Source organism: Phalaenopsis equestris, unplaced genomic scaffold, assembly GCF_001263595.1.
Source record: "Phalaenopsis equestris unplaced genomic scaffold, ASM126359v1 Scaffold000114, whole genome shotgun sequence".
Taxonomy (NCBI): Eukaryota; Viridiplantae; Streptophyta; class Magnoliopsida; order Asparagales; family Orchidaceae; genus Phalaenopsis; species Phalaenopsis equestris.
Window position 1 is genome coordinate 1,530,028 of NW_018164556.1, and position 12,133 is coordinate 1,542,160.

The window sequence follows — 12,133 nt, forward strand, 5'->3', positions numbered from 1 at the left end:
ATATATACATATATATGAATAATATATATGCAAATATATATCTAGTCAACTCAATTATATATATATATATATATGAATAGTATATGTGTATGTCTGTATGTGTATAACTGGTCAACTCAATTTTATTTGAATGAGTCATAAATTAACCCTTAAAGAAGGCGATATGCATGCATATGGCATTTAATTTTGCAAGCTAATTGCCGCCTGCTACTTTTGGCATTGGACTCCATCTTACTATTTATGAAAAAGTCGCATAAGCTGAAAGAAATTAAAAAAAAACAATGGTTCCCGATGTGAATATATTTTCTTATTTCATATTTAAACGGAAGAATATTTCCTTAAGAATATAATATACGCCGCCTTTTTAATGACAAAATTATATCATTTTTAGGAGATAAGACGATTATATTACATATTAAAACATATTGTATTAAAGTTTACTAAAAACATAAATATTTCTATGCTAAATTTAGCAAACTGGACAAATAAATGCTAATACCAAAGTTTGTTATTCTTCTTCCAGATTCATGGCTCCTGGCATTTTTTCACATGGCACCGAGCCTACCTCTACTTCTACGAACGAATTCTAGGAAAACTCATCAACGACAATTCCTTCGCCCTTCCATTTTGGAACTGGGATAACCCTTCCAGCATGAGCATCCCAAACATCTATCGACGCAACACTTCTTCCCTCTTCAATCCAACTCGTTACCCCATAGCCCTCAACTTCACTGATCTTGGCGGCTGTGAAGGAGATGGCACACCAGACTCTGTTTCCAAGCAAAAAAAATGCAATCTTCAGCTCATGCATAACCAATTCATTGCCGGATTCAGCTCCAGTTTGCTCTTCTTTGGCAGCCCATACCGGGCTGGAGACCAGCCCTTCCCTGGTGGTGGGTCCATTGAAGGCTCTCCGCATAGCCCTGTTCATGCCTTCACCGGATCAGACATGTCACTCATAGTTAGAGCAGCTCTTGATCCCATCTTTTTTGCTCACCATGGCAACGTAGACAGATTATGGACAATATGGGAGAAAATTCCAGGCAACGGAAGCAAGGTTTTTAATGACACTGACTTCCTCGATGCTTCTTTTCTGTTTTGGGATGAGAACATGCAGCTTGTACGCATATTTGTGCGGGATGTTCTTGACACACAGAAGCTTGGTTACGTGTATGAAGATGTTCCATTGCAGTGGTTAAATATAAAGACGGTTGTGGAAGAGAGGGGGAACAATGATGCATTTGTGGCTATGGATGAGAGGGATGGAGAAGGTGATGTGATGTTTCCATTATTAGTGAGTTCTCAGGTGGGGATTAAGATTAAGAGAAAGGTTGGGGCAGGGGAAGAGATACTTGTTGTGAATGATATTAAGTTGGATGGGAGGGATCATGTTTGGTTTAAGGTTTATGTTGGTAGGGTGGATGGTGGAAGAGTTGAGGTCGGGTGTTTTTACCATTTGGAGAGGAGGGCAAAAGAAAGTATTCCTATGGTAACAAAGAAACAATTTGGGATAACACAATTCATACAGGAAATTGGTGCGGTTAGTGATGAATGGGTGGTGGTTAGTTTGGTGCCTAAAGTTGGAGGAGATAAAGTGACTGTTGGAGGAGTTTTAACTGAATAAGAAAATTGAAGAATTGTTTTTATTCATTGAAGTTCAACTAGCAGTTGGATTATAATGATGCGAACCCTTTTGTATGTTAATGTTTTCATAATGTGATATTGTTCTTTTCAATATCTTATATTTTGGCTCTCTTTTGTAATGCATAAAAAATCTACTTGTTAACAAATAAACTAGTTAGGAATTAAATATTTGGCTATGCATGTGAGAAATATGTGTGATAATCTTATTAGGTGAATATTAAATGGTTGATATGATTTTGATATTTAAATAATATGCCATGTTACACATAAAGTGAAAAACAAAGCCTCTACTATAAGAGAAAGAACAAGAAAGTAGAAATGCTTCTAAAGAAAGTTTTTTGTTAAAATTAAAGAGTTATATTTTGCATGAATTGTGAGTTTGAGTTTATTATAATCATATTTTTGTCAATAAAGTTCCCAAAAAGTGGTATCCAAACTTGAAAATTTTATCACAAAATCATTATTACAACATATTCATGTGAAGTGCTCAATGAGAAGAATCTGAAATCACAAAGAAAAACTCGATAGTTGTCCAAAATATCATAAATAATGTCATAAGTTCCTTCCAAGTCTAGGAGCTCAATAACAACAGTGAAAATAATTGAAGTATTAATGTACAACATTTTTAATAGTACATGATCTTTGAGAGAATATTTTGACTCATTATATAAGAAAATATAAAAATATTTTATGCCTATTTTTTAATGTTTTAATTGGTTTTAATTAACTCAAAAGAAATGAAAAAAAAAAGTTCACGAAAGTATTTATAACCCTACCGTAGAAGCCAACATTTTTGAAATAAAACCTGTTTTGATTCAAATGGTCTAGAACAATCAATTTTGAGGTTCACCCATTGAAGACTAAAATTATATATAAATACAGTGCTCGTTCTATGGTCTGTTTGTCGAGCAGCCTCTCTGAAGGTCGTAGTGGTGACTTTTAGGTGCAGTGGTGACTCCAGTGATGTTGTTAAACTTGGGCAATTTCCATTTTCTTTTAGAAGTGGCTTAACTCACTAGCCGCAAGATCCATAATGTGGCCAAGAGATTTTTATCAAAAAACTTTTCACCTGTTAAAAACTACCAAGTTTAGGAATAGCATAATGTCTTTCACCTAGATAGATAGTGAGACAATTTATGAGGTGTGGGAGAGATTGAAGGGGCTTCTTAGAAAATGCCCACACCATGCCCTATATGATTGGTTAATAATTTAAACTTTTTACAACGAGCTAGTGGGATCATTGAAGTTGATCATAAATATTATAGTAGGGGGTCTTTGATATCAAAAATTATTGAGCAGGCCCATACACTAATTGCAGAGATGGCTAAAAAAAAAATTCAATGGATTTCTAAGAGAATAAACCTTATGAAAGTAGCTAAAATTCAGGAACAAGATGTGTTGTTAATTTTAATTGCAAAAATAGGTACTATATATAAAACATTTGATAACTTATGGTTGAATTCTTCACCTAGATCACTAATAATTGAGAAAAATGCTTATGGACAGTTAGTTGATTCTAATTTTTTTTATGTGGAGTCATTGAAAGTAATAAACGATAGCAGATTGTAATTAGAGCACTAATCAAATTATAGGAAATCAGTAATGGGATAGTAGCCAACTAAACACTTTAGTCAAGTGGAATAATAAAGAAAATAATTTTAACTCGAGACAAACTTATCTACTTGGATTCACTTCTAATAATCTTTTAAAGGAAAATAATGTCATTTGAAGCATTGGTATTACAGAGGGAAAATCAGATGGAAAGTTAAGCTACAGACATTAAAAATATTGAGAATCAATTGGGGCAACTAGTTATTTCAATAAGGAATAGACACCAAGGGATGTTACCCAGTAACACTGAAGTGAATTCTAAGAAGAAAGTTGTAGAGAACGAAAAATTATGCCATTAAACTTAGGAGTGGGAAGGAGTAAGATGAGGTGACCATAGAGAAAGCTAGATTAGAAAAAGAACATGATCCTGGAAGACAGTGAAAAATATTCTCAAGACTTCGGAAAAAATAGCCTCGACTTGATCTTCTTCTACATGTAATTTGAGAAAATGTTATATTTTGCAACTCTATGTTTCATATTAGTCTAATTGTCATTTGATTTTATACCTGATTGATTTTGATATATTTCATTGCAAATCGACCTTGTATTTATTTCAAATCAACATAATTAAGATGAAAAATGATTATTTTTTTTATGCCATTATATTTTTCTTATGCCATTATACATCACTAATGGATTATATCTTAAGGATAGCTTAAACTAAATGTTCACTCTGTTTGCATTTGGCAGAGTAAATTCTATGAATAACAACTTATACCTAATAAGGAAATACATAAATCATTTTATATGGAGTAGAAGCTTAATTCATATGTTGATAATTCTGGTTTATAAGAAAATTCTTCCAAGCTCACTTGATGTACATGTCAACCATTTTATATAAATATAAAACTGAAATCATATAAAAACAAACATATGACATCAAATTTCTCTAAAATCTATAATTTTTAAGAAGTTATTTCCCTTTTATTTTTTATAGTTTTCTTTTGTTAGTTTCTTAGATTTGACTTTATTGCTTTTAGTAAGATGTGATTTTAAACAATTAACTGCATAAATTTCCTCGACTTGATCTTCTTCTGCATGCAATTTGAGAAAATCTTATATTTTGTAGCTCCATTATTTGCCTAATTGTCATTTGGTTTTATACATGATTGATTTTGATATATTTCATTGCAAATCAACCTCGTATTTATTTCAAATCAACATAATTAGGATGAAAAATGATTATTTTTCTTATGCCATTATATTTAACCTTTCTTTTAGCTAATGATCATAATCATATGAATAAATTTTCTATAATGAAATGAAGGCTTCAACATCTATCTCTTCTAGGCCATACGACCTAAGTACTCTCAAGTCATGCATCCATTTCTATAAACGGATGCATGTTGAGATGAAAGATTATATTTTTATGTTTAGAAAAAATTAATCCAAGATCTATTACTTTTATTTCAAATTAAACGTCTTATAATTTTTTAGCATTTGTTTTATTCTTTCAGACATTTTGACTTAACATTCTAATTGTTGAGAAATTAGGGCAAATAAATCAAGAACAAATTCAAGGATTTAACGAGGTTCGACAATTTGCCTACGACCTCAGGAGCAAGAGCGGAGGTTTTTTGATTTCTTGAAAAGGAGTACATCTCATCAGGGTATAATACAACATATATATATAACCGTAGAGTACAATATGTGATTACAAAATTACTCCTGTACCGTACCGCGGGAGCATTGCCCCCGCACCCCCAACCCACTTAATAAAACTCTCCCAATCAGACAGATGCTACAGCGGAATGGAGCCGCTGATTGGACAGATGTTTTCGCTCTGTTCCGCTCCAGCATCTGTCCCTTATCTAATATATGAGAGTACAATATGTGATTACAAAATTACTCCTGTACATCGGGAGCATTGCCCTCGCACCCCCAACCCACTTAACAAAACTCTCCCAATTTGACAGATGCTACAGCAGAATGGAGCCGCTGGCTTGCTCTGTTCTGCTCCAGCATCTGTCCCTTATCTAATATATGAGCCATACATAACACTAATATAAACAGTAAACAATGCTCTATACTTATTGCATTTCTCATAGGCCTTTGACATGTATTGTTATCTTCCATAAAACTAACAGAAAAATAAAAATGATTCTACAAGCGTCGGAGGACCTCGTCAAGTAATGTACAACTGGCATTTCTGTTTTATGGCTGTAAAAGTGTGATCTAGATAGACAGGTGCTTATCCTTAACACTCTTTTTTTGAAGAATTCATAGAATGATTATTTTGTATTATTTTTCGAACTGGTTGAAGGACTTTATAATTTATTTCCGCTATTTCCTAGAAACCTTGTCCTGCTCAACGGGTTAGGGAAGGAGCACTCCATGATTAAACGCAATTCTTCTGATTTTTAGTATGAGTAGGATGCTTTGTTCTCAACAAGTAAGCTTTGCATGTCGTTTAGCATATAATGATTATTTTCACATCAAATCATGCATTAAATGATTATTTTCACCTGAAATCAATGAAGATAAGATAAATCAACGAGTCAACGCCACAGATTATATCCAATAAGCTGGTCCAGACAGTTTTCTTATAAAAACTACTCTTAAAAAACTTGAATTTTATAAATTATATTAGAGGTCTATTTGGGATAGTTTTTCGGATGTATATGTTAAAAATTATAATATATATATAATTACATCTTAACAAGTTTTAAATTTACAACTAAAGAAGATATTACTTGCAAATAATTGTAATATTTATAATTTTTTTAGAATTTAATTCTGAAATCTGAACATTGTAGCCTACCTTCTGAATAGATTTTCAAAAATCTTATATTTTTTTGTTGAGAAATTTAGGGCGAAGAAAAACAATAATGACACAAATTGACACAAATCCAGAAGAACACAGAGATTTAACGAGGTTCGGCAAAGATGCCTACGTCCTCGGGAGCAGAGCGGCGAGTTTCTTTCACTATTCAGAAAGAAGATTACAGAATAGAGGATTCAGAGATTATCCCTAGAGTTACATACAAACATAATTTATAACCCTACAAAACACATAAAAAAGGAAACATTGGGTACAATATGTAAGTACAATATGTAATTAATATGTAATTATCAAATTACCCATGTACCGCACCCCCAACCCACATAAGAAAACTCCCCAAATTTAGACAAAATCTTCCGCTCCGCTCCAAATTTAGCAAGCGTCCATTTATGATATATGAGTCATATCTAACATTTTTTTATTATTGATATTATCTGGGTGCGCTATATTTTAATTTATATACAAGGAAAAAGTCGCACGAGCTTGTTTGTAAGATCAGGATTTTTGTCCTTCGTGTTTTCACCAGAAGCAGAGGAAGAAGTCATAACCACTGTTTTTGATCAAATTTGAATAGGGGCATCTTATCTAGTGCTAGGGAGGGATGCTTATCGTTTATTTAGTCAAATCAGCCAGCTTATAGGGTGGTTTATGTACTTAATTTTTTTGCAAAATCTCCACTATATATATATTTAATGTTGTGGATGAATAAATCATGTTTTACCTCCAAACAAAAACTACATTTTCAATTACCTATTTTATGTGGCTCAGCTGTCCATGATCTAATTGAAATCTATCCTAATATATGTATAAATATATCATAGGAAAAAATTTTGAATAACTTGAATATTACAATCATCCACAAAGTTTGTTTGTACTTATCACATTAAATAATCATACTAATAAAAGTTAGTCTATGTTTGAGCAAATTATAATGCCATGTTGTCAAAAATGTTGTACATATACAATTATTTATAGCTTCTTGATTTATTGTTGTATGAATATATTCCTTAAATTTTAATATGTATTCCATCGAAGTTAAATTTGTACTTTTTTAATTATCAATTTGCAGGGTAAGAGATGGGCACTGAATTACAATTTAAGTCATTTTCATACATACCCCTCAATTCTTACATATTTATACATGTAAGACTAAGAGTTTATTTTTTAAATTTATATCACACTACTATTTTATATAGCATAATAAAATATTTTTTTATTAAAAAAAAGTGAAATATACATTTTCATGTATACATAAGACGACATATATGTCAAAATTAAGATTTAAATGTTAGATATATATGAAATATATATTTTTATTCATAAAAAAAATAAAATATATATATGAAATATATATTTTTATTCATAAAAAAATAAAGTGTGTGTGTAAAATTTAAATTTTAGGAGTTAGATATATAAATATATATGAATTAAGTGATATGTATTTAAATCCTTTTTGTATAGAAAAAAAAAGAGATTATTGTGTTAGAAATTTAGTCAAGTTATTTGATTTTCTTTTTTGCTTGTCGCCTGTGACAATTGAAAAGTGAGTACGTCAATTGGACTTCTGCTCCAGAGCCTCGACAAAAGAAATATTAACAGTCAGCTTCTTAAGTAGTTCAAAAAATCTTGAAAACTATTGATCCAATTTTTGTTTCTCGAGTCTTTGAGGAAATGAAGATGGTGATTTTTCTAAATTAATCTTTGTTTAAGATATCTTCCATAGGTTTTTCAGGCTCCATGTTCTCTTTCTCAAACACATCTTTTTGAACTACATCCTCCAATTCTCTTCCACATCTCACTCCTTAACTTAACATCTTTCAACTATTCTTCTCCTTAGGATTAATCTTAGTGTTGCTAGGAAGAGTTCCTTGGGGTCGATTGCTAAGTGAGTTAGCAATCTATCCCAATTGGTTTTCTATGTTTCTATTTGTTGCATCTTGACTTTATAGTTGATTCTCTATCTGTAATACAACTTCCTCTCAAGACAACTTCTTTTCCTTGAACTGTAGGTTAGAGTTAAATCGTGGAGAATAAGAATGTCTATAGTTGGTACTACCTTGGTTATTCTAATTTCCTAAAGGTTTTTCTAGAATAAGAATGTCTATAGTTGGTACTACCTTGGTTTTTCTAATTTCCTAAAGGTTTTTCTTGGTTATTTCCCCATTGTTGGCTTCCCCCACCAGAGTTGTTGTTCACGTTAAAGTTAGGATGGTTCTTCCAACCAGAGTTATAGAAATTAGAATAAGGGTTGTTAGGCTTATTGTTAATCTCATTTAAAGTTTAAAATAATGAAGTATTAACATCAACTAATTGTCCAAACGATTTTTTCTCAATTACTGGAGGTACTTGAGATTGATCATCCCAAATTGATCTAGGTTTCTAAATATGGCCGCTACTTGAGATGTTAAAATCGAAAGCACATCTATGTCATGTACACTAGCTACCTTCCTAGGGTTTACTCTCTCAGAAGGTCATTCAAAATTGTTAGTGGTCATCTCTTCAAATAAATAATAAGCCTCATCCAATGGCTTTGACATGTGTGATCTACCAGCGGCAGCATCAATAATATATCTAAGAGATCTTATTAAATCATTATAAAAAATATGAATAATCTGCTAATCGGGTAGTGCATGATGCGGACACTTCCTAAGAAGCTCTTTAAATCGTTCCTAAGCCTCATATATCGACTTACCTTTGTGTTGGCAGTATGAAGAAATATCATTGCACAGTTTAGTTGTTTATTAAGGCAGAAAATACTCGACTAGAAATTTTTGGGCTAAGTCACCTCACATCATAATTGATCCAGGTGCTAATGAATTCAACCATATTTTGACTTTATTCCTCACAGAAAAAGGAAAAATCCTAAGCTTAACAGTGTCATTGGATACACCATTATAGCGATGAGTTATAATTTGAGCTGAAAATTAATTTTGTTTGAAATTGCCTCGTGTTTGAAATTTACTCATAAACAGTGTGTTCCTGATGCTTTGCATATTTTGTTCGTGTTCAGGTCATATTTTGCTTGAAATTGGCTTTTTAATTAGAGAAAACAAATTTAGAATGGGATTCAAACTTGTGACACTTCTATAGAATAAAAGACATAGAATCACATGACCACATTGCTTCTGTGATTTAAAATTAGTTATAAATCTATAAAATATAATATTTTATAAATAATATATATAATTTCTTTATTTCAAGCTAAAATGAGTCTAAAATTATTCAACAAAGGGTTGTTCATTTTTTGATTATTTGTAATTCGATCTTAGAAATTTTTTAGTGTTCTGCTTGCTTCAAACATGACCTATTTAATAAACCGCATACGAATTGTCCACGAGCAGTGAGTTTTTCTTTTCCACAGCTCCAGTCACTTAACAAGCCACCCAAAGACATGATTAAAAACTCACCCGACAATCAGTTTGGTCCCTACCCACAACTTGATGAACTCCATACTTATTGAGTTATCTTATTGTTCAATTATGGGGAACATTATCTTATCATTTATGTTGATGAATATATACTGTTTAAAAAAAAATAAAAACAGACAAAAACAAAAGTAATTAAATATTTTTTATTTGTGAGTATTCTTCTTTCATCCATTCATCCTTTCATCCTTCTAATTCAAATTACTAGACCATAATATTCTGATTTGTTTTTCTCACAATCAAAAGCACATATTTGCAGCGCATTTAATATTCTCTCCTGCTTAAGTCGCTCTGAATCGGCATGTGATATCTTGCTGAAGGAGTAAAAACTGAAACTTGGAGACTTGATTTTCAACTTTTAGATGACTTAAATAGAGCTTACATAGAACCTATATAAAACTTGAAAGAAATGTTTATAAACTTGAAAAAGCTAACAAATAACTAAAGAAATGAAAAAAAAAGAAAAGACAAAGTGGACTTGGAATGACAAAGTGGAGTTGGAATGAACTCATAAGACTTGGATTGCACTATTGGAAGGCGAGTACTTAAATAGAGCTTACATAGAACCTATATAAAACTTAAAAGAATGTTTATAGACTTGAACAAGCAGAAAAATAACTAAAGAAATGAAAAAAAAAAAGAAAAGACAAAGTGGACTTGGAATGAACTGAGAAGAGACTTGGATTGCACGATTGAAAGGCGAGTTGAACCACCTTGCATGTAAGTTTTCAAAATACATAAAGAACTGAATCTAAATTTGATTGGAATGAACTTAATAGCCTTCTTAGTTTTAGATAGAAAAATATGTCATGTTGGGCCCAAAATAGGATATATACGAACAAATCATGCCCTCCCAATTAGAGCAAAAAAATTTTAAACAACTTCTAGCATAGAAATTTAAAATAGAATCAAAATTTTAAAAGCACCTAATTTTGTTTCCAATTTTGCATGTCTTATAAGCCATCAGATTCATAACACATATTTAGGTGCGGACATAAAATGAAATTTGATAAATTCAAAATAAAGTCTCACAAACATTGCAATATTCATGTAACTGTTCAAATTTTAGATGATTTTAGAGCTTATAAACTTTTTGGGAGGCTATTTTTAACTAAAATACATCATCTTGAAATTAGTGAAATTATATTAAAGAGCATGCATTCACCTCAAAAATACTTACTCCTGAACATTTTAAGTGAACGCATCACGATGCTCTCTTTATTTTGTGTTATCACCAATGCAATTGCATCTTATATATTCCTTGAAAATTGTGTTAGTGTATCGTGCAAGTGCATTGAGATGCGTGCAAGTTGTCGAGCTCACTAACTCACATGTAATATGATTAGAGTATTAATCGCTCAATCACTTGCTCCGAGAATATTGATCTGGTTAAATATTAATTTAAGCTAAAATTAAATTTCCCTCGACAATCTTATAAGTAATCAAAATTTTATGAAATCAATTTTTTAAAATCAACTTCATAATTATTAAATAATGCATGCTCTCAATAAACCACTTTTTATATAGAGTAAATTTGTAAATTCCACCCCAACCAATATGATCATCCTCTTGAAAGGGGGAAGGCTGACAAGACTAGGCTTCCACTTAGTTTGTTCAATCCACCTCCTAAAAAGGTCTGAGATTGACTAGACCAAGCTCTTACTTAACTGTCTGATCCACTTTCCCATAAATATCATAATTGATAAGACTAGACTCATATTTGGTTGGCCCAGTCTTCTTCATGACAATGACTGAAGTTGACAAGACTAAGCTCTCACTTAATCGATCTAATTCTCCTCCTATTAAAAACTAAAGTTAACAAGACTAGACTTCTATTTGGTTAGTCTGATCTATCTTCTAATAATAATTAGAGTTGATGAGACCGATGTACGAATTTTTATAGCTCAGAGTTTAATCTCAAGCTTTGGAAAAAAAAATCTTGATATTCTTAAAACTAGATTTCAACATTTATAATGCATTAAGAGTATTTGAATGTGATCGTTTCTCATATGATAAGTATTGCAAGTCATTTATAATAACATGTTCTATCATATACTTTCACTAAAATACCTTTGATTGTTTTATTATTCAAAATAAAGATAAATCCCTCCCTTTAAGCTATTTGTAGTGCTTATTTAATTTTATCATCTCAAGAGATTGCACAAGTCAAATAATTATCAAAATGAGAGCCTCAAAAAGGGGTTAATCCTCAAAATTAACCTTTCTAGTAGGCCAATACAAGAGGCTCCACCCAAGACCAACTCTCAGTAAGCAACAACCTTTCTCTCATGACTTCAACTTATGGCAGTCTCTAATTGCCTTTGAGCAAACTTCATAAATATCATTGGCATTCAATAAATAGAACATAAATTTGACAGCACTAGAGTCCAAAAACCATAAGGAAAAATATAACAAGACGCCCATTGGCTTCCCACATAAATGAATGGCTAAGATTTTCAAATACTCCATACCCTAGACAATAAAGTAAAACTCGATTGCATAAAAATGACATTCATCACATTGGGTTTCCTGTGTTATTTAAAAGAGATTGAGGAGAGCCCTTCCTATAATTTGCCCAGTACTCTGCAACAAGCCTAGCAAAGGCGGATTGAGAAGAATCCATCAGCTTAGATGGCTTATCAAATTCAAGAAGCTTTCCTGCGAAAGAGTG

General features: G+C 31.7%; 2 protein-coding genes across 2 annotated transcripts in view; one reads left to right on the forward strand and one right to left on the reverse strand.

The window, feature by feature from the left end:
• LOC110020969 (polyphenol oxidase, chloroplastic-like) overlaps positions 1–1,624 on the forward strand; it is a 3,003-nt gene extending 1,379 nt beyond the window's left edge. The window contains exon 2 of the mRNA XM_020719277.1: positions 524–1,624. Coding sequence (XP_020574936.1) covers positions 524–1,624 — 1,101 coding nt within the window. The remainder of the gene's footprint in view (positions 1–523) is intronic.
• A 10,188-nt stretch (positions 1,625–11,812) lies between these two features.
• Positions 11,813–12,133, reverse strand: part of LOC110020979 (ABC transporter C family member 8-like) — a 14,307-nt gene continuing 13,986 nt past the window's right edge. Inside the window, exon 12 of the mRNA XM_020719288.1 lies at positions 11,813–12,120. Within this exon, the coding sequence (XP_020574947.1) occupies positions 11,978–12,120 (143 nt within the window). The 3' untranslated portion in view covers positions 11,813–11,977. The remainder of the gene's footprint in view (positions 12,121–12,133) is intronic.